The sequence below is a fragment of the Pelmatolapia mariae genome, linkage group LG3_W, assembly GCF_036321145.2.
Source record: "Pelmatolapia mariae isolate MD_Pm_ZW linkage group LG3_W, Pm_UMD_F_2, whole genome shotgun sequence".
In the NCBI taxonomy this organism is placed as follows: Eukaryota; Metazoa; Chordata; class Actinopteri; order Cichliformes; family Cichlidae; genus Pelmatolapia; species Pelmatolapia mariae.
Window position 1 is genome coordinate 74,232,587 of NC_086229.1, and position 23,417 is coordinate 74,256,003.

At 42.4% G+C, this 23,417-nt stretch overlaps 2 protein-coding genes across 2 annotated transcripts in view; both read left to right on the forward strand.

The window, feature by feature from the left end:
- Window positions 1-23,417, forward strand: part of LOC134623951 (zinc finger protein 664-like) — a 507,757-nt gene that overhangs the window by 380,940 nt on the left and 103,400 nt on the right. The window lies entirely within an intron of this gene.
- On the forward strand, window positions 15,414-22,235 carry LOC134623941 (P2Y purinoceptor 14-like). The gene is made up of 7 exons (XM_065470041.1): window positions 15,414-15,518; window positions 15,620-15,879; window positions 16,080-16,644; window positions 16,712-16,804; window positions 18,682-18,800; window positions 20,577-21,038; window positions 22,097-22,235. Exons 1-7 carry the CDS (start codon window positions 15,414-15,416, stop codon window positions 22,233-22,235), a joined length of 1,743 nt encoding a protein of 580 aa, XP_065326113.1.

Below are 23,417 nucleotides of genomic sequence, written 5' to 3' on the forward strand. Positions count from 1 at the left end.
AAAAAAAAAAAAAAAAAAAAAAAAAAAAAAAAAAAAAAAAAAAAAAAAGTGTAAAAAACCCGAACATCAAATCAAACTATTAAAGTGTGGGTCTGTAATTGTCACGACCGGGCGGCCAGACACAGGTAAGTGGACTCAAATGCAGACGCCACACGGAGGCTTGGAGGTAAAGTGAAATGAGCAATTTATTGACACTCAAAAATGGCACACCATCAAGGAGGAAAGAAACAAAAATGCAATAGGTGAACTGAAGGCGAGAGGGAAAACAGACCTCCGAACATTGGCTACCTACTAACAAAGTTTCTGATTACGGTCCTAAGAATCAGTAGCAACAAACACACTGTGATTAGCAAGAGCTAGCAGAAAAAGCTGTTACCAGAAATGCTGAGAAAGTAAACAGGTCTTGGTTTGACCATCTTCAAAATAATTGTTAAGCAGTAAACAAGAGTCACACTGCGTGTGCAGCAGCAAAGTCCAAAGGAAATAGTCTCTTAATCGGGCTGGGCTCGTTATTTGGGATTTTCCGGAGCAGGCATACAAGGTACAGGGTTTCTCTGAGTCACTGTAATGAAAGGAGTGTAGAGTCAATGCGTGCCCCACGCAGCAATCCAAGAAGAGGTAGCAACAAAATACATAATCATACTTGTCTGGGTTGGCGGCGAAGTTAGAAGGGGGTTAGTGGTCCGAGTGAGGCTAAACCAGCTCGTGTACACTCACTGTGAAGTGTTGGGCAGGGAGGCAGGCAGGTGAATAGCGCCGAGAATAGTAAGCAGGCCAGCGACGGGGAGTTGAGTGGTTACAGGCAGCAAGATCCAATCCACTGTGAAGCTGCAGAGGCAAGTAGACAGGGTTAGTGTGGCAAAAACAGCAAACAAGGTTTACCGAGCTATGACTCTCACTAACGTGGGTTAGCAGACGTTCCGGCGAGGAATGTTTGAGAACGCTGGTCTTAAGAGCCTCCCAGCAAATTACACACAGGTGCCACAAACGAGGGGTGTGGTGACTCTGCCCAGTGATGGGTTTACTGGCATGCAGGAAAGGCCAGCACTCACCCGGACCATGACAGTAATATGTTAGTAATAATATTAATTACATCGACTTTAAAGGTAAAATGCGTTTGTTTCTGTCATGCCCTTCTCCTCCTCCAGTTCTCCATCAGGTGCGAATTGGAGAGAGCATCTGGCTTAGAATTGCATGAACCTGGTCTGCAAGTTATGGTCAAATTAAAACGAGCAAAAAACAAAGCCCCCTGGCTTGTCTGGCATTGAGGCGTTTGGCTGTCTGAATGTAGGATAGATTCTTATGGTCTGTCCAGACCAAAACCAGGTGCTCATTCCCCTCCAACCAGTGGCGTCACTCCTCCAGAGCTAGCTTAATCGCGAGGAACTCCCAGTCAACAACATCATAGTTACTTTTGCACAAGAAAACAATATGAGAAAAAGGCACAGGGGTGCAGTTTACCTTCTATTCTTTGTGAAAGAATCGTTCCTAAGTCCAAGGCATCCATTCCACAATGAATAGTTTTGTCAAATCTGCCTGGATGAGAACTGGGGCAGAAGAAAACAGCCGCTTCAGTTGCTCAAATGCTTGTTGTGCTGCTGGTGACCACACAAACTGCTGTTTGGGAGAGGTGAGAAATGTGAGTTTCACGTACACTTAATCACTGCTTTTATGTTGTGCAGGATCTGCTTTCAGTTGTCGCTGCTCAACAATAAAACCCAGGAAGGGAAAAGTCTGAAGGTGAAACTTATATTTCTCACCATGTTCCACTCAGGTTTTAGAGAAGATGGGGATGTGATTTAAATACATGAAGACAAAGTGCTTAAGGGAGTTACGCAAAACATCATTGTCCAAGGCCTGGAAGACAGCAAGGACATTGGTGAGACCGAAGGGCATGACCAAGGTGATAGGCATTTCGGAGATCTAGTTAGGTAACAATTGTTGCTCCCTGGAGCAATTCAAAAGCTGATGCCACCAAAGGTTATTTTTAATTTTTTAATAGTTATCTTGTTCAGACCACAAAAGTCAATGCAGGGATGAAGGGTCTCGTCTTTCTTTCAAAAAAAAAAAGAACCCTGCCCTGAGAGGAGATGTGGAGGGGCAGATTATGCCTACTGTGAGAGAGTCGGTGATCAGTAGCCCCACTGCTACTGACGGGTCAGATTTTTTAATGGTAATGGGCATGAGCACTCACCCTTCTGACGCTTCTTCTTCTAGTCGGAGGCTCTTGCCCCAACTGCATTGGGTCTTCCTCCTTCCAAGGTTTGTGCTCCACTCCCTCTCCTCCAGATGAAAAGGAGCTAGCCGAAGTGGTTGGGGTCACTTTGGGCCACTCCCAAGGCCTCCTTCCATATTTCTGCATGTGATCGTTTAACCTATTGCATATGTTTACCAGAGCTTCCAAAGATTTGGGTAACTCCTTTGTGGGTAACTCACATTTTAGTCCTTTGTTGAGGCTGTTAAGGAATCCTCCCAGAGTGCCTTCTCCTTCCAACCGGTCTCCATAGCCAAAATCCAGAAGTCCACTTAAAAGTCAGCCACACTCCTTTTTCCCTGTCCAAGTCTTGGTTGGAGCCTTTATCGACCACACAGCAAACTTTGTCCAAAACATCCTTATAGGTTGTGGGTTTGCACTTAACAAAGCCTGAGACCATTTCAAAGCTCTTCCTGTCATTAGCTGCACCATGAGTGTGATCTTTGCACCTGTCTGTCTGTCTGCTGCACTGGCTTGGGTCTGCTGCAAGAAGACTAAAGCACACTGAGTTAAAAAGCCACCACATTTATCCAATTCACCAGAAAACTTCTTTGGAACAGGCAGCATGTGCTCTGTTTGTGTTGGAGGTGGAAAGAGTGGTAGCCACATTTAGTTAAAGGAGGTGGAACATTTTTGCCTGCTGTGCAAGGTGCTTGCTGCATACCTTTCAGCATAGTGACTGGCTGAAGCAGCACGCTTTGTTCCTTAGAGATCTGGTGCAGAATCTTCTCATGACGTTCCCGAAGGCCAGATTGAAGTGACAACTCATGTTAACAGGGTCGGAGTCCACCGAGTCCATTACTGGCACTGGAACATTCTTTTAAAATGTATTCCACTACAGATTACATGCCCCAAAATGTATATACTCAATGAGAGTAACGTATTGTGAATACTTTGGATTACTTAATATATTATCATGCTTATTGCTGTGTGATTTATTACTGTTACTGAAAGTCCTCGGCTGCGAACCGTAATAAAGGGACATCTGGCTAATACGTCGGGTTCCGTGTCAGGCTCGTAGCCAAAAAATAAATGGCCTGTATTTGTATTTTACTTGTACTTTGGGGTCCTTTTACTAGTAAGGACCCCAAAGCGCTTTACACATCCAGTCATCCACCCATTCACACATGGCAAGCTACATTGTAGCCACAGCCACCTTGGGGCGCACTGACAGAGGCGAGGCTGGCGCCACCGGGCCCTCTGACCACCACCAGTAGGCAATGGGGGAAGTGTCTTGCCCAAGGACACAACGACAGAGACTGTCCAAGCCAGTAACCTTCGGCTCGAACCAGTAACCTTCCGATTACAAGGCGAACTTCCTTGTAATCGCATAACATTTGAAACAGGAACTGACCGCTATGTAATTCATTTATTTCAACAAAGTAACTGTATTCTGAATATCACCTTTTTAAACGGTAACTGTAATGGACTACAGTTACTCAAATTTTGTTTTAAATATGTAACTCTGTTACTCCCCAACACTGTCTGTGTACAATAGATAGTGCTCTAGCATGGTCTCCTTCTAAATAGTCCACCCAAGAAAATTAGCAGTAGGTTTGACGTCTCCAGCACGGGAATGCTCCCAAGAGCGCGTGACATTGATAAACATAAACAACACATACAGAGGGAAATGAGAGGAAGAGGAAGTGAGAACACCACACCAACGCAGGTCGACCGGTGAAGATCATCAGACCATGACAGTTTCCATTCTGCATCATAGTCTAAACTTTGTGGTGACACCTCACGGACTAAATAATGAGTGATTCAGAAAAGTTAACATCTACAAAAGTGACCAAAGAAAAAACAAGGAGGATTTTGGTGAAACACCTTCAGCACAAGTGACTTTAACCATCATTAGCCAAAGAACAACCAGCAAGAGCACATGTTTTTATCCATGGCAACATGATGTTGCCAGGGGATCACCAACTGGTTTCTATGCTTAAGTAACTGGTGCAGCTGAAGTCATGTTTCGGATATCATTATTTTAACTATATCTGTAACTCTATTATTTTACAAACTTCAACAACGTGTGTCATTACTGTCACATACAGGCATTAAAAACAGAAATATGTTGACTGTCATTAGTTCAAAATGAAAATATTTTGTTCAAAAGGATAATTACTGAATTTTAACATTTGATATGTTCGCTTTGTGCTGTGCTCCAGGACTTGATGACTCAATTTTCTTTTTATTTATATTTAACTTGAGACAATTATTTACTGTACAGCTAACGTCCTGTTTCCAGGACGATGAAGCCACTCACCCAGAAAGATGAGGAAAAACTGTGTGATATAGCTGACGTCACTACTGAGCATCATTTCTGGAACTACCATATGTTGTTTCCTGATGTCTTTGTTTTTTTCTAACGCAATAATTCCAGGTTTCAGTTCATGGCTTTGCTTTTGTTCCAGTTTGTTTGTATTTTTCAGTTTGCCTATTGATAAAGATGTTTTTTTAAGTTTATTAGTATTAAAGTTGGCATTGCAGGATAACATGTAGATTTTCATTTTCAGATTTTCTGTTACACTAAAAAGTCGTCTTGTCCCTCTATTGCAGCGGTGTGAAACATAAATCTGGTCCACTGGAAGGCTTCAAAAAATGTAAAGGAAGGCACAAAATTTTGATTTTTAATTGTATTTTCATATGTATTACAGCTTTTCCTACTAAAGGTCATTCATACTACACCATAATAATGAAGTACAATACTACATAAACAATTAAATAACCAAGAAATGTTTTTCAGTATCTAGTATATAAAAAAATAAAATAAGACATTTCTTGTAAATTGACAAAGATCTTCTTTAAAAAAAAAGTGCAGGCCAATCAATAAATACATGAATGTAAATTTAAAACATTCATATTCACATTTTCATGGTTAGCACTGTTGCCGCACAGCAAGAAGGTCCTGAGTTCAATTCTACCATCAAGCCGGGGTCTTTCTGTGTGGAGTTTGCATGTTCTCCCCGTGTTTGCATGGGTTCCCTCCGGGTACTCCAGCTTCCTCCCACTGTCCAAAGACATGCAGCTTGTGGGGATAGGTTAACTGATTAATCTAAACTACCATAGGAGTGAATATGAGTGCGAATGGTTGTCTGTCGCTGTGTGTTAGTTCTGCGACAGACTGGTGACCTGTTCAGGGTGTACCCCGCCTCTCGCCCTATGACAGCTGGGATAGGATCCAGCGCCCCCTTCGACCCTGAAAAGGATAAGTGGAAGTGAATGGATGGATGGATATTCATATTTCATTGTCAGAAAGGAGAATTTCACTGGTTCATCCCACTTCAAATCAATATGGGCTTTATGTGGCCCACAATGTAAAATGGGTTCCTAGTCTAATGAGTTGTGGCTGTACGGATGTCCAAATTCATGAGCTGCATCCTCCTGAGGAGGATGGGTTAGGATGGGTAGGCCAATTATGTCGCAGCGACACAACGAAGGCTGTCCAAATTCATAGACTCCTCCGAATGAGTCCTCATTTTCCCTGAATTTGAAGGATGGGTCGGGTCTGTCGTTAGTTGCCCAACCTATCCCAAAATTCATAGCGTGGTTCCAATTCCAGTTTCCAACAATGGCGGCCGCTACTAAGTTTTTAATATTACTCTTATTATTCTTTCTGGGTCACAAAAATACCTTTTAACATATTTTCAGGCGAGGATGTAGCTGTGTAAACATTAAATATCTGCTTGGTTTATCAAGATATCACACATTTGCAAAAGGGCTTCGACTCGAGGGTCACTGGAGGTGCAGAGAACAGGAAACTCCCGGCAAATCATTTTCAGATTTCCACAGTCTTTTGCTACTCAGGTTAAACATAATATAAGTCACTAAGATAACCTAAAAATGTTATTGTTTGGCTTTTTTCAGCGTTTTATTTGTTCGTGAGTAAATCGGTTTGGCTGAGACTAAAGTTATTAGATTAGATTAGATAAAATAAAACGTTTTCACACAGCTGAATAGACGTCAAACAGAAAACTGTTTAAACATGAGTGTGAGATGGTCCAGAATTTACGTCAGTGACCTGTTATATTTTAGATAGCAAGGAGCAGACAGCCGAGTTTATTGAACTCCACCGAGACAGCAGTGACACAAATCCGAAGGCTACACTGTCCAATTTCACAGGGGTTTACTTTCAGCCTACCCGACCTTTAGAGGACCCGGCCGACATAGACCATGAAGGCCGGGTGCTCAGGAGGATTCAGCCCATGAATTTGGACATGACTTATATAAGTGTAGAACCACTTATTGAGATGGGCAGCTGGCTGCTTTCTCTGTCACTGTTAAGGCTGTCCATATCTGAGAGGAGACTGTGGAGCTACAGTAGGAAACCATTTGATATTAAAGACAGAGCTTTATTAAAATACCACCATCCATGTGTGTAGTGAACTGTTAAGATGGGTTACTAGAACAATAAATAAGTTTGTATAAGTAAGTAACAATAAATAAAAAAATGATGTTGCACTCATTTAAAAGAAAAGTTTGCTCTGGAAAAACTGTTATTCTATAAAAAAGTTCTCGGTAAAGTTAGGAAAATTGGAACAGCCCCACTCATCTTTCCAACACTGTAGCCAGGCTGCAAAGACCCAGAGTTCTGTTCACTAAGTAGTCCCTTAACTGTAACTAGCAATTAATTTATGAATTATCTATCCATCCATCCGTCCTTATCAGGGTCAGATCGGAGCTGGACACTATCCCAGGTACCATAGTAATACATAATTCTTTAGGTTTTAGAGAACAAGACTGTGAGACTTTCTGAGGGTTCGAGTTAGACGAGATTAGACAAGGACCTAATAAGGCAATCAGGAATGATAAGGAAGGAGAGGGTGAAATATGTGTCCGCCTCTGCCAGAACCAAAGCAACACGTCCAGTGACCAAAAATTCAAATTTTTCTATCTTTACTTTTCTATCGTGTAGCACACTGCAGGCATGGACCCATTTATCCTTCAGAGACAAAAAAAATAAAAAATCAGAATATAATCCAAGTAAACAATATGATGACTGATGATGACTGGTAAAAATAAAAATATTACAGACAGTATTGTGGAGCCCACCATCTGTATCCGCAAAATTACCTGAGTGTGGAATCTGTATCGTCAGGCCATGGGTCTTTCATCTAGTCATTTAGTGTTTGCAACTATACACCCAGAAACAGGAACTTAGCCCAGACAGGCAGAACCTGGACTCATGGGCAAGAATGGAAACATACAGCAAAACCCTTGACACTCAGCATGGACCATGACACTATTGATCTTCTTTTTAGAGTTGCTGTGTTGCTATGAATAGTGCCACTGTGCCATCTTTCAGCCCAGCTTTGTCCATCCACTGGTCCAGATTTCTAATATCAGCCACTTCTTCTATCTGTTGGTGCTAAATACCATATTTTAATGATGGATCCTCTTGCTCTTCTTTTTTCTCTGGCTTCGGCTGCCTGAGATATTTACTAAGCAAATAATAAGTCGTGACTTTCTTCCTGATGTATTCATGAATCTTTGTTGTTTCGTCCTGGAAAGGGGTTCAGACACTATCTAGTCCACGGGTGCCTTCCTTCTGCTTAGTGTACATGTAACACACACCTAGTAAGAGGTCAACATACAGCTTATATCTGGTCCTGAAAAAAAAGAGTAAATGATGAGATGGACGACAGGCAGTGTGTTTTCCTCTCCCGCATCTGCTAAAGCTTTATTTATACACATTCATGTGTTCACTACAGGTTGCAAAAACTTCTTAATCTCTTTGTGTCACATTACTAAAATCTGAGTAAACTAAAATAATACAAAAAAAATTTGAAACGGTCATACTCAAAGTCACACATCACACTCTTTTTCCCCACACATAGTTTAATAGAATAAACATTTGTACTGTACCAGATAAAAAACTTGTATTGGAAATCTCCACATCAACATTTCAGAGTGACCAGAGTTGTTATTACACTAACTTTAGACAATTACAGTGGTAGAACATCAAACTGTCTCTGTGAACTCACTAATATAGAGGAGCTGTGGTGTACTGTTGTTACAAGAGAGTGCCTTCAGTTTAGAAGAAGCCAAAGACAAAGGCTACTCCAGCATGTGGTCAGCTAAGCTAACTCTGCTCTCTTAACCATAACTCATTTCAAAGAGAAAAAACAAACAAATACAGATCCCACCAAGACAAACTGTTGGTCGCGTTTTACCCGTATTTGGCATCTTAATCATGTGGACCACATGTGTTGCCTTATTATTTATTAACCTGAAAAAAACAGGTGGACTACAGGTAGTGTGTTTTCCTCCCTGGTTTCTGCCAGATCTGAAGACGAGCAGTAGGTCACACTAAACCATCTCATTAGGGTGGAGGTGCCCCCGTGTGGTGCAACTTGGGATCGCACAACATGTTGACTCTCCAACCAAAATCACCAAATTAAGGGCCTTCTTTAACAAAAATACACCTGGAAATTTATACAATACACAAAAGTTAAATCACATAATAACGCTACCACATATTACAGTGTGTCACATACTGTCTTAAAATGCACATAAGAAGTTTTCTTGTCTCTCCGCTTTGCTCTCTCTCTCTCTCTCTCTCTCTAGACAGTAGAGATGGACAGATCCGATATTACGTATCCGTATCGGTCCGATACTGACCTAAATTACTGGATCGGATATCGGCGAGAAATAAAAAATGTAATCTGATCCATTAAATATCAAAACACACCTCACAAAACTTGGCGACATGGTGTAACTCTGCTCATAACCGTAGCACCTCGGAGCAGTGTGCGTCACGTGATAGAGTGGCTGTGTGTATTTGTAGCCTTGCTAGCAAACCAGCATTTCATCTCCGAGAAAGTTATCCCAGAGAGAAGTAAAGCAAGTGTGTAAGTTCATCTCTGAATGTTGGTAAAGCATTCCCACGTTAAGCTTAACAACCGATATTATGGAGCAACTGCCTCTTCTTGCTGCTACTTCAATCATGAAACTGATCAATGATCAGCTGATCGGCTTTTCTGTTGCCAGTCCGTCTCTCTTCTTTGTTTTTGGCCCACTTTGCACCAGAAAGAGGAAACCAGTGGCTGAACAACAGCAGCACGTTTAGCCTTGATAAGCTGTTGTTAGAATTCATTTAATATTACTTTCAAGAGCAGGATCCTTTTCTACGCAGCTGACGGCTGGTGACTGTGCAGGGGCGGATCTAGCAAAGTTTAGCCAGGGGGGCCGATCCGGTTGTTCAGTGATGACGTGATGAATCCTACTTCTGGGCCTAAAGTAGTCTGCGTTTAATATGGCTTTTGCGTTGTTAACATGTTTAATGTTTTGTATTTTCTTCTATTTAATCTCAAAAGGCTCTTAACAGTGATCACTGTTGACCTCCCTCGGCTTTTATTACCGCTAATCATTTATTTAAGCTCAGTTTTTAAAACCTTACGATGTAACTACAGCAAAGCCCATGCAGCAGTATATGAATGACTAACCTCGTATTGTGGATGGATTGTCTCATTTGTTCTCCTGGCTGAAGTTTAGTCCTTTTACAGCATCCTGCCATGCGATTACATTTGTTCCTGACCACCGAGAACACTCACGTTAACTTTTATCGAGCAGAAAAAAAGTTAGCTTGTGTATATTATGCTAACATAGCTATGTCACTAGCGGTCACGTAGCACATCATTATATACCAGCTAGCCAAACTTCAGTAACCCTACAAACGTCACAGCTGTTTAGTTTTCTGTCTTCATTTATGTTGGAAGTGATAGCAGAGCTGTACATTTGAATTTGTTTCCAAAACCCCGCAGTCAGGACATGCTATATTGTATTTAGATAGAAGCCAGCGAGCTAACTTCCTGCTAACTTTCTGCTAACTTCTAACGCCGTTAAATGCCATAAATTCCATTTTCATGGATGCCTGGATGATAAACTCAATTGTTACACCTGGTAGAGCAGAACACTGATCATTTTATTAAAGATGAAAGACTTTAGACAGTTTTTCAACTCTCAGTAATGCCACAGTGATCGTTTGATATATGGACCTGCAGTGGAGTTTAGGCCCAGACACGGCTAGTGACGTCAGACTGAACAACCGGATAGGGCATGAACAGGGAAAAGGGGGCACAGAGACATACTTTTCTTTCTTATTCTCATTTAAAATGTCTAGCTTTTAATAAAGAATTATCTGAATCTTACACCCAAAGTTTTAATCTGATGTAAAATGTATAGAAGTCCATTACTGTATATAGTAACTGTTAAGTCTAATATACCCTAGTAAGCTATAGTACTTTTTCCTTTGGGAAAGTACCATCTGTGAATTCTGCAATTCTGTTGAAGTAAGATGTTGAATCTATTTAATTATTCTTTGAAATATTTTGGGTGCAGTGTATTTTTTACTTAAAGGTATAACAGAATAGCTTTAGTGTTGTCGTTTATTTTTAACCTGAGTATGAACTTATACAAAATGCAGCAAGATATTATAAAAACAGTTTTATTGATTAAAAAACACACTATATCAGATTCATATCGGTATCGGCAGATATCCAAATTTATGATATCGGTATCGGACATAAGAAAGTGGTATCTTGCCATCTCTAATAGACAGTGACATGCTTTTTGTGTGTTTCTAAATCTGTTGCACTTGTGTTGCAGTGAAGACAAACAGGAAGTAAGTAAGAGTGCCGGGTAGAAGTGTGATCGTGGTGTTTCCAGGTTTAAAGCAATACGATAAAAGAGCACATAAAAGCTCAAGCAGCTTTTCCTACTCATTGACAACTGCAGAAATATAGGTGAGTCCTGCTTGTTTTTCATCCTTCTCTTTTTACTTCTACTGATTTCATGTTTACCTTAAGATATGCATATATAAAAGTTACTTTACCAGCTCTGAGACATTAGAAGAGAAACACTATGTTCCTTCAATACAGCTATCGCAGCATCACAGCTGGTTTCTGGCAGTGTTCAAGATGCACAAACTACAGCTCTATAACATTTTTTTTATTAACTAAGAGCTGCTAACTATCCTGCAAATCAACCTTGCACTCATTTTTTTGCATTTATTATGAACAATCTGTGAGTAACACAACATTATATTTAAAAGTGTTGTATATTCATATTTGGTCATTTTCCATCTGCATACAGGTATTTCTTCTCTGCATTTATACATGACACATACTGTGGACCTTGTTATCGATTTTATCAAGTTGCTATGGCAGATGACAGCTTTAATCTATGTACTGAGGCGCATAATCACCCAATTTCGGCTTTTCAATTGTTTTTTTACAAAAGCCAGATACTAAGGAAAGTAACAAATGTAGAAACATTAATCAGATTAGAGAATGAAGTTAAGCAGTTGATACTTGTTTTATGTGCAAGTTATGATAGGGGGAGGGGCAAGGGGAAAGCATTTGCATGAGCACTGCTGAGCAAGAATAAAGCAGTTGTGGTAAACCAGTCATACCAGACTAATTTAAGGTAGCATTTTTAAATTGTGTTGATAGGCCAGGTAAAACCAGAGTCATCATAATAAAAAAAGAAAACAAAAACGCTGTGTTTTTTCCTGAATACTGTCGTCACATTTACTGTCTAAGGACAGCGCTAGAAAGCAGTCTCTGCTGATGATCCCCTGAAAGTTTAGAAATTCTTCTCTTGCTCTTGGCGAAGGCGGTCGCATTTTTCTCCTCTCCTCCTCTCCTCTCCCTTAGCTTCCCTGCTTAGCTTCTTGTGTCCTTGTCTAGTCTCGTGTGGTTTTTTTTGTATTACTTTTCCCTGGAACACTCTCTCACAGTCTGTTCTCTAAAACCTAAAAGAGGAATTATGGATTTGATCAACTGGTCTCTGAATGCAATTGACACCCCTTCTCAACGAGAAGTCTGGGCTTGGGTGAGCCTGAATGCTGAAGATTTCTACCTACTCGGAACCATGATAACAGGGTTCTTGCTGATCGGAGCTGGCTTGGCCCTGGCTTATCGAAGAATTAAGGAAGCGGAACCGGCTGTTCAAACCCCCACAAGGCTGCCCGCTGGGATTGAAACGATGGGACGAGGCGTGAGTTTCTCGAAATGGGCTCATTGAGTGCAGCATGGATAAGATCTTGGAGAAGCTTACGGCCGCCGTGAATACTCAGAACAAGACCTCTGAGTGCAAACTGGATTACATCTGGAGGGGCTCGCTCGAAATAACACCTTTGAGCGCAAATTGGATCACATCTTGGGAAGCGCACTGCGGTCGTGAGTTCTCAGAATCGGCTCTTTGACCACAAGAATGACAACATCACGGAACGTAAGTTTGGATAACATCATAGGAAGCGCACGGCTCTCCAATGGGAGATTGAGAGACCAGTGTCGTTAGAACAGCTTTGAAATTCATATGAGTTGTTCGCATTAAAGTTAGAACCACCATCTTGATGTGGCTATCCCTTCGGCGCCAGCTGCGGTCTCAAGGCTGCAGCTGAACAACAACACCCTGATAACGACTGTGTTGAGACTGTTCTTCCCATTCTATGCAAGGCCACCTGGGTTGGCTGGAAGACTGTTTACTTAGCCTGGCAGGGCGAAGGACACTGTCTCAGCTGAACTCTGGACACAGACACACACACACGCACACAGACATATACATATGCAGATTTACACTCATCCCCCTCCCCCCTCCAAACGCCTTCAACGCTTATTCCCCTCCGATGCTGATGGTGGATCAAGGAGACCAGCGCATAGGCTGCAGGCCCGGATGTACTGTCTACATCGGCTGTCTCTCACCCTTTTCCCACCCCTGTTGCTTGTCATGTGTTTCTTCGGTGTATTAAGAGTTTTTTCATGTGCTATGTGCAGAGGTGTTTTTTTCTGTTCTCAAACTGATCTCCCTATTGGAGCTCAGTCTGGGGGGAGTTATTTTTTCTCCTTATCTTTCCTCATATGGTGTATTTTCCATTGTTATACCTCTCTGACCTGTCTTCCCCATGTGATGTTTTTGTGTAATGTATGTATGGTCGGAGGGTAAGATGGCGCCGCCATTGCGTTCAATAGGTCGGCAGCCTTATGAAATTTCCCCTTGTGGGACTAATAAAGGTATATCAATCAATCAATCAATCAATCAAAACAAAAAACACCCTTTCCTATTGGTGGAAAATTGTACAATGTTGACCAATCAAAAAATTTTATGGCAACATGGTATTTAGTTGTTTAGGAAGAGGGGGAGGTTTTTGGAGTGATGGATGTGAGAGAAGAGAGAGTTTTTAGATGTGAGAGATTTGTGACGTTTAGTGTGTTTAAAGAGTGTAATTAGTGAGTTGCGTAGTCAATGGTTTTGTGTTCTGTGTCAGAACAAGAGGCGACTGCTGAATGTCACAGTTACTGTCAAAAAGCCTCCAAAGGCAGACTGCAATGTAAACGCTGTCTCCAGGTGAAAAAAGGAGTGATACACCTCCTACTGTAAGGCCTGAAGGTATCAGGCATGTGGCTGCGGTTTTAGGCAAATAGCTGCAAACTTTGTTCTGTGTAAAACCTATGCGTAGGTTTTTATAATTTCCAATTTATATTTGGATGTCAAGTGTCAGGGTTCCTGGGTCGTTGACTCAGTGATTTCAGTTTGTTCATGTTCAGTTTATTTTCTACGTGCTCGTGTTTATCTTTGCCACCCTTCTCTCTCTCTGCATTATGTTCTACTTCCACTGCATGTGTCATTAGTCAGATTATGTTCAGCCCTGTACTCACCTGTGTCAGGGCTTCGTGTGTGAATGAGAAGAAGAGGACCCAAACGCTGGACTCACGGTGCAGGATAATGGTATTTATTGAAATGGCTGGCTGAACTGAAGTGACTGAACAGAACTGAACACACGGGAACGGCAACATAACATCAACGACATAGCGCTGAACTGATGTAACTGAGGGACTCAAGTACACACAATCTGATATCGTCGTGTTGGTGTTGTTCCCAGATCATCATGAAAATGTTGTTCCAGGATCAACATTGCAAGTGACCAATCAGAATGTTGTGACGTCATACTTTTGCGACTTCGGGAAAAAATGCCGTAAAACAAAATACTGTACTTAAGCTGCAAGAAACCGCCTCTGTAAACGGTAAGCAGAACTGATATTGTCCTTGGAACATTGGAATTTCATAAATGCGCGAATGGCTTGGCGCACAAAAGAATAACGTCACAACAATGTGTTTGGTCACTTGCAATGTTGAACCTGGAACAACATTTTCATGATGATCTGGGAACAACACTAACATGACGATATCAGATCATCCGTCAAGTACCAGGCTGTTCAGCCTTCAGCTCAATCAGTCCAGTTCCCTATAGCTCAGCCACCTTCCAGGCTGCTGACTGGACCTCGTCGCAGGCCTGGCCGGCCTCTGGACCTGCTAAGTCGCCGCCACTGGCTTCCTTGTGGTGGGCCTCTCGATCTGCTTAGTTGCCTCAGCCGCTGGCCATGTGGCCGCCCACCGGAACTGTGTCGGCTCATCCGCTGGCCGCGTGGCCACACACCTGAACTGCTTTGTTTTGGACTCCTCGACCCCCTCTGCCCGCCCTGTTCAGGTTTTTCTTTCTTTCGGCTGCCAGGTGAGCCGCTGAGCGCAGGAGCCTTTGAAGGGTCTCACCAGTTCATGGTCATGTCATTGATGTCGTCATTGTTGTTGTTCCTGCCTATGTTCAACCAGTCTCTCAGTCAGTTAGTCAGTCCTGCCGTTCCTGCATTGTTAATTCTCTCGATCCAATAAATCTGCATCATTTTTCACCGTGAGTTCTGCATTTGGGTCGTCTCCACACACACGACACTCCTGACATCAAGCCACGAAAATTATTTTTTAAATATGATTTTGGTTATTACAGTAAAAACTATGACTTTGATTCTGAATTTGTGTTAATGCAGTATGTCAAAATGAAAAACAAAAAAAAGATACATTCAGACATGTGAGATCATGCTGAAAAGAAAGCCAAGTAGGCAAAGTAGTCAAAAACAAGGTTAAGAAAAAGTTTAAACACAATGGTTACTTTTCCTAGTAATTACTTTTTCAAAGTACCTTGCCCAACACTAGTCTTGAGACACCGTGTATGGTGATTTAGATCTAAAAAAACAGAAGAATGAATTAAAAAACAATACTAATGATAAAGTGTTAGAATAATTGGTTATTAAGACTGAGCAGTGGATTACTATGACTGCTCCTTCTTGATCACATTACATTGGATTTATTTTTCAACTCTAGAAACATGGTTGACACAACAAATGTGACTTCATCTTCCAACCAGACCTGTGATGCTGTTAACACTTCAGCCTATCCTTTCTTTATGCTGGTCTACACGCTAGTGTTCCTGGTAAGCTTCAAATAGTCACATTGTGCTGTTAGAAATTTGTTAAAGGTTCTCAGTGTATGTACTGAAGTCCTGTCCTTTCCATCCTTTCTGTGTTTCTTTAGGTGAGTTTAATCCTCAATGGCTTCATCATGAAGTTTCACTTTTGTGGAGCACAGCAGCGGACATCGAGCAGCTTGAAGATCTACCTGAAGAACCTGACAGCTGCTGATTTCCTGCTCTGCCTCTCTTTGCCACTCCGCATCACCCACTATGCAAGCAGCTCTGTCATTATTCGGCAGCTCTACTGTAGTTTTGGAGCTTCTGCCATCTTCCTCAACATGTACGCCAGCATCATATTCATGGGCTACATCGCTGCCAACAGGTAAAACTTCATGATGAAGCTTAGAGGAACCTTTTACTGATTTCACACTGCATTTCATGGTAATGCTGTTTACACCTGACGGCCTGACTAAAGCACTGACAAGAATTTTGACTTTATTAATGATTTCTGCTGATTTGAAACCATCAATTAATAAATAGTGACTGATTCATCTACTCAGCCCCCTTGTCTTCTCTCTTCAGGTATCTAAAGATCGTCCGACCTTCAGGAACTCACATCCTGCAGACAGTAAAAACTGCCTATATCATTTCCATCATCACCTGGGTTTTTCTCCTGGTTCCGACTGTGACATACACCATCCTGTTTTTCATCACCCAGAAACCTGTGACCTCTAACCCCAGCTGCTGTGATCCCTTCTTTAGCGAATCGATCAAGGTGTTCTTCACAATCATCCACACTTTGTCTCCCATTATCTTCTTGTTGGTCTCCATATGTATGGTCTTCTTCTACTACAGCACCTCCCGCAGGGTGTTGCGGGCACAGCAGAGGCAGCTGGCCTCCTCTGGCTCTGAGAAGCTTGTGAAGTCTCGCAGGAACATGTTAGTGCTGGTCAGCATCTTCTGTTTTTGTTTTGTCCCCTATCACCTGGTTCGTCTTCCCTATAGTCTTCTACGGAGCAATTTCTCTGTTGTCTCAGTCTTGAACTATATAATGGAGGTGACCACCATGGTGGCAGTTTTCAATGTCTGCCTGGACCCTGTTGTTTACTTTTTCCTCTGTAAGTCTTTCCGGGCAAAGATGAGAAAGGTGTCTATTATGACCAATATCCAACAAGCAACTGAAGAGAGTGAGCTCAGCAAGGAGCAGGAAGGAGCATCGGGACATTAACATTAACCCTGCAGGAGACAGACACACCACTGTGAGCATAGAAGCAGGCATCAAGCAGCTTTCAACTCTGAACTCAACAGTTCTCTACGTTTCATATACTAATATAATCTCAGCGATTTTAGTAAAGATTATTTCCTTTTGTTACATTAAAGAAAGAGGAATTTGCTGATCTTGGCCCATGAGAAGTCCATAACAAATAACTTGGTTATGGATGAATCTGTACGAGTTTTTGGAAAGGAAAGCAGAAGACATCCCAGTTTACTTCAGACCCAGCAACACACTTAGACAGAAACTGGTTCATCCCGGACATAAAACTCCTTGTAGTGAGGAATGCCCAGACCTCTACATCGGAGAGACCAGACAGCCACTTCACTAGTGCATGGCACAACATAGAAGAGCCACCTCCACGGGACAAGACTCAGCTTTCCATCTGCATCTAAAGGACAAAGGCCACTCTTTTGAGGATGCCAATGTTCACATTTTGGACAAAGAGGACAGATGGTTTAAAAGAGGAGTAAAAGAAGCTATTTACGTCCACTGTGAGCGACCATCTTTGAACAGATGCGGTGGTTTACGACACAAACTGTCTGCCATCTATAATCCAGTTTTGAGATCCCTTCCCTTTCTTTGGTCATTTTAGCCTTTTTGGCCAGGGTGAAGGGAGTATCTGCCATCAAACAAGAAGACAGACGCATGTAACTACGACGGTGTTTGCTAGTTCACCTTACATGCATTAATTTAATAACATGGTTAGCGTACTCAACGTAAATTACACACGAACAACATTAAGCTACTCACGCAGAGAAGACACGGAACCCAATATATGAGCCAGAGGTCCCTTTACTACGGTTCGGAGACACGGACCTGTTTTATATACGAGATCACTGCAAAAAGGGCAGCCTTACCTAATGTCCCCCTGCTTTTACTCATTTTATATTAAGATTTAAAAATCTAGTTGGTATTGGTATGGTGAGTAGCCTTCAGTAAAAGTAATAAATCACACAGCAATAGTACATCGATGTAGTTGCAAAAAGCATGATAATATATTAAGTAATCCAAAGTATTCATAATACGTTACTCTCATTGAGTAACATAATGGAATACATTACAAAATATATTTTGGGGCATGTAATCTAGAATAGAAGAATAGAATAGAATAATTCTTTAATTGTCCCACAAGGGGAAATTTGGTTGTAAAAGCAGCCAAAAAGACACATACACAAACAAACAGTACACAGGACACAGAACAGAAACATACACAATTTTTCTTACATATTTACATTAAGGACAATGGTTACTATAAACAGAGTATTGTACAGTTATTAAATTAAATAAAAATAACTACAGATAAGAGGCAAACCAGGTTATAATGCAAATTGGTTGATTTACTTATTGCAGTTACAGCGCAGATATAAACATCTATGGTTGTTGGGAGCCGTTCTGATTGTACAGTCTGACAGCTGCAGGGAGGAAGAACCTGCGGAAACGCTCCTTCATGCATCTAGGATGCAGCAGTCTGTCACTGAAGGAGCTCTGCAGTTCAGCAACATTTACATGCATGGGGTGGGAGACTCTGTCCATCAGAGATGTTATTTTGGCCAGAGTCCTTCTGTCTCCCACCACCTGCACTGGGTCCAGGGTGCATCCCAGAACAGAGCTGGCCTTCCTGATGAGTTTATCCAACCTCTTCCACTCAGTTGCTGATAAACTGCTGCTCCAACATACAACACTGTAAAAAATGACAGATGCCACCACAGAGTCATAGAAGGTCTTTAAACGTGCTCCCTGTACTCCAAATGACCTCGGCCGTCTCAGCAGGTAGAGTCTGCTCTGACCCTTCCTGTAAAGAGCATCAGTGTTGTGGCTCCAGTCCAGTTTATTATTCAGGTGAACACCCAGGTACCTATAAGAGTCCACTATCTCAATGTCCACTCCCTGGATGTTCACCGGTGTCAGTGTGGTGGGTCTGCGTCTCCGGAAGTCCACCACCAACTCCTTCGTTTTCCCGGCGTTGGTCAGCAGGTGGTTCTGCTGACACCAGTCAGCAGAGAACTGCTAGTCGTCAGAGAACTTCTGTAGGTAGCAGCGTGGGGAGTTGATGGAGAAGTCTGCAGTGAAGAGGAACGGTGCCAGTACAGTTCCCTGTGGGGGCCCCGTACTGCAGACCAGCAGACTGTAATCTGTAGTGGAATACATTTTAAAAGTAATCTTCCCAACTCTGTCTACAAATTAATCGGAGAATTGTAGGAAAAGACATGGCAATTGTTTGTTTTGTTTTTTTACTATGCCAACCGTTTTAGGTTTGTTACAGCCCTGGCTGAGACTGGAGTCCTAGGGGTTGTCTCTTGTTTCTGTCTGTGTCTTTAAGAGTCCACAAGTCCTTCCTCACTGGAGAGCTGGTGGGTGCTGATTGGTCCCCTGACCTTGTGATTGCTTTGAAAATCCCTCACCAGCAGTTGTCCTGTGGCAGCCACTGACAGCAGCAGCAGACCCATCCTTGGCCTCCAAACCCTCTGACATTTTGTGTGTGTTGTCTGAGGAATGTCTCCATTTGTGAGCCTAAAATCTAGACCAGCAGAAGCTTAACCATCAGGTGGGATGTTGGATTTGTATTGTTGATTGTCATTTATGCTTACAAATATCTACTCATATATGCTTAGAGTTTTATAATTAGTTGTAGATTGATAGAGGTTTGATCCTTAATAGTCTGCAATCTTTGTGTGCATTCCAGAGTGCTCTGGCATTCATACCCACATTCTGGGAGCATGGGAGAGGTCGTACCTTCTCTTATTGTTTTATGGTAGGATAATCATATCTATGTTAGGTTTAGTCTAAGTAACTTTTGTTTAGATGAACTGCTGGACTTCCAGGCCAGCAGGTTTAGGGAAGTCATTTATGGGGTCACACTCTGACACACACACACATGCTTACACAACGCACAGGCAAGGTACTCTTTGTGTGTATGTATACGTCATATGTTAATGAACCTATGTATATTCATGTAACCTCAATAAAACAGCAGTGTTACGGGAGAGCGGATGAGAGCAACCGGTGTCAAGTGAAGGAACGGCAGTTCTCTCCCGTGCATGAGAAACCAAAGAACTTTGCCTACTCGTGTCTTGCTCTGCTGTGCAATTACATTGTCTTCAACATTCCAGCGAATAGGTTTAAGCTACAAACCTATCATGGGACACACAGGTTAGTCAGGTGTTAGGGTAGATAATTGACCTGAGAAATATAAAAACACTCCAGATGAAGAGGAAGGAGACTCATGTGGGCCAGAGAGGTGACAGACTGCTGAGCTACTTCAAGACATGCTGAAACCACAAGATTAATGTAGTCCGAAAAGTCTTACGTTGTATGTTTGTGTGTGTGTGTTCGTAGCTGCATGAGTTCAGGCCTGCAGTAAAACTGAAGTTTCTCAAAAGGAGGAAAGTGGATGACAATGGAGCTGTTAGTGACAATTGTTTTTTGAAAAACTGCATCACTAAAAGATTTAAAGAAAGCAAATGAGATATAAATGTAGTGAACTGTTTGAGCTACAAGTTAGTGTGGAGAGAAAGGTAAAAAGGTTAGAAATTAAGCCACGTAGAATGTTGTACTTACTTTTTGTGGTGAGAATAAGGCACGGCGGGACCACGGAGTATTATTTAGAGCCATCTTTATTCACATCTCACCACAACACAACACACCACACATACCTGAGTCCCCATGTTTTAACCCGGCGGGCTTGATTACGGATGCCGTGCACCGCAGACCACGCCCCACCACACACCCCGATCGCCCGATTGAGGCCGGGGAGTCATCCGGCCGAATCTATTCACCCCCACCAGTTTCCAACCTGGAAACAGGGCAAAGACATTTGCGGAGGCCGCCTACGCCTCCAGTGGTGGTAGCAGCGAGGCTGGCCTGGAGGCCGGCCACGCCTCCAACGGCAGCGGCGAAGCTGGTCCGTCCTGTGGTGGAGGTGAGGCCGGTCTGGCGAGTACACCAATCCCACGCTTGGCGCACGGCAGCTCCATTGGAGCAGGCTCCCCTGGCACGGGGACCTCCGTCTACTCGGTCACCACTGCCGCTCCCAGGTGGTGCAGCCCGTCGTGCGGCTCCTCCGTCACCGCGGCCGACGCCCCTTCCGGCCCGAGTAGCCCCTCACGCGGCTCGTCCGTCACCGCAGCCGCCGCTGCTCCCGGCTCCAGCAGCCCCTCGCGAGGCTCCTTCGTTACCGCGACCGCCGCTGCTCCCAGTTCAAGCAGCCCCTTGCGCGCCTCATCCGCCGCCTCCGGTTGGAGCGGATCTTCCACCGCTCCCGGCAGGTGCGTCCGCCCTCTTTGCACGGCACCGCAGACCACGCCCCACCACACTTTTGAATTTTTACCTTTTTTATTTCTGACCACAGAAACAGTCCAGAGTTGGTCTCTGTTGTTTGAAAGATTAAAACATCCTACACCAACCAGAATGCTTTGCAATCTCTTAAAATCAAAATCAATTGCATAAAATATTGACACAGGCCATTTTCCCATTGGTAATCCAAATTACACTCCTGCAGTAAACAGCAGAATGTAACAAACTGACAAGGAACCTGAACATTAAGTGTACAGCACCTGTCAGATATCTGTGCACACGAACCCCCAAATCTCTTGATACATGGACAATCATCCAGGTAAGGAAATCCCAGAAACTTGATTCTCTTGAACTGGCTATTGTATTTAAAAAAAATAAAAAATTCTAAAAGAAGCCGAAGCACTCAAAAAACATTTCTCCCACTGAAAAATACATCCAGATAAGGAAAATCAACTTTCTAGGATCAACATTGAAATAGCTGTTGTGTCTTTATGTATAAGATTTTCTACACTGCAGACCTGTAGTTATTCTACAATCCTGACAGATGTCCTTTCTATTGTCAAAATGAAAGTGTGAACTCCAAGTGATGTTAAAAAGAAGATTACTACAGCATATTCAGCGATCCCTTTTAACTCTTCTTCAGTGTTTGATGTGTGTTCCTTTCGGCATTAAAACAGAGAGAAGACCTGCTTATAAAAACTGTTGATAAGATTCAGAAAGGAAACCCCAATGAGTTCACTGGTGTTAATTTGCCAGCTTGATGCCGGATCCAGGGAAGACCTGTTTTCTATGGCCATGGGCTCCAGTCCTTGAGGGCCGGTGGACTGGGCTTTGTGACTTATTCTGTTCCTATACTAGAGCTGGTATAAATGCTCATGGGGCTGTGAGACATCACAGTGGGCACACGACATCACAAATGCAGTCATTCAACCAGGCTTAATAGTTCATTTATCCTGATGTACAGGACAGTCAATCAAATGCTTTGATTGACTGGTTTTGAAGCATTGGATTCCCTTTAATTTGCATACAGAACAAACCAATCCACAGAGGATCCTATCTCCACCATACTCCACCTTACCCCGTCACACCTGGAGAAGAAGAACAACTACGCCAGAGTCTGTTACATCGAATTCAGCTCAGCTTTAAACACTATGACTTCACAGGGGTAGGAAGAAAAGCTGATACTTCTAGGTGTGGACACTGCAACTCAGGAAACCAGGACTCCTGACACCTCATCACGTTCTACAGAGGGATTATATAAAATATCCTGACACTTGGGTTGGCAGCTGCAAGTCCCATGAGAAGCAAAAAGTCAGTTGGACTTCCAGGTGCTCCTGCCCTGTCCATGGAAGAGATCTACAAACAGTGCTGCATACCCAGAGCAATCTTGATCTGTGGGGACCCCACCACCCTTCTCAAAGCTTGTTCTATCTCCTGCCATTTAGCAAGAGGTACACTGAGCATCAGTTGCAGAACGTGCAGAATGCTGGGATTGGGGTGGTCTGCTTGTTTCCATCTACTAAGTGAAGGGGACTATCTCCTGGGTCTGATCGCCCCCATAAGGGTTATTATTGCCTGGTAGTGATGGGATTTCAAGCTCTTTTTAGAGAACCGGCTCTTTCTGCTTCGGCTCCCAACCGGCTCTTCAGGTTGTTTTGTTGCTTTAATTAATTTATTATTAACAATAATATAACATTATGCACAAAAGGAAACACTAATGTAAAAAAAAAGAGGTTTTATTTATATATGTTTATATAAAAATATATGCTGTGGCCCCTATCCAAAACACATTTCTAGCGTTAACTGAACTTCCAAAACAGAGCTACCTAGATCACTTAAATTACACAATTGAAAGCATATATTTATTGTTTGTGTATTTATGCACAAGCACTCATATATATTCAAATAATTTAAAAATTAGTTTGCTGTTAGCTGTTACTACCACACACCAGATCCAGACGTTGGTACTTCCTGGCTTTTGTAGCCACTAGGTACAAAAGCTCAACACTGCCCCTAGCATCCTGGAGCACTTCTGTTGTGTTTTCTACGTGCTTCGTAGTTTGTACGTGTTTTAGAGTTTTTACGTGTTTTGTCTTTAGGGGCCACGGTAAATATACTTTTATTTATTCACTCCACATAAATGTAATAAATAAATCATATAATACAAAAACCAACTATTCACAGTTCAACTTTTAACTATTTAAATTTTCAGCTTTTTCCTTTTAAACAAATTTAAAGTGCAACAACACCAAACACTGCAAACCACAACACAATTAAATATAAATTAAAATATGAAAACAAAAAGAAGATACATATTCTCTGTCATATGGGCCTGCATGAATAAACTTTCT

Bases quoted from the DNA above. Each gene is read 5' to 3' on its own strand.
- LOC134623941 (XM_065470041.1), top strand. From the start codon at position 15,414: ATGGTTGACACAACAAATGTGACTTCATCTTCCAACCAGACCTGTGAT. The intron at 18,801-20,576 runs GTAGGTAGCAGC...ACCTGGAAACAG, and splicing joins CTAGTCGTCAGAGAACTTCT to GGCAAAGACATTTGCGGAGG. The intron at 21,039-22,096 runs GTGCGTCCGCCC...ATTTGCATACAG, and splicing joins TCTTCCACCGCTCCCGGCAG to AACAAACCAATCCACAGAGG.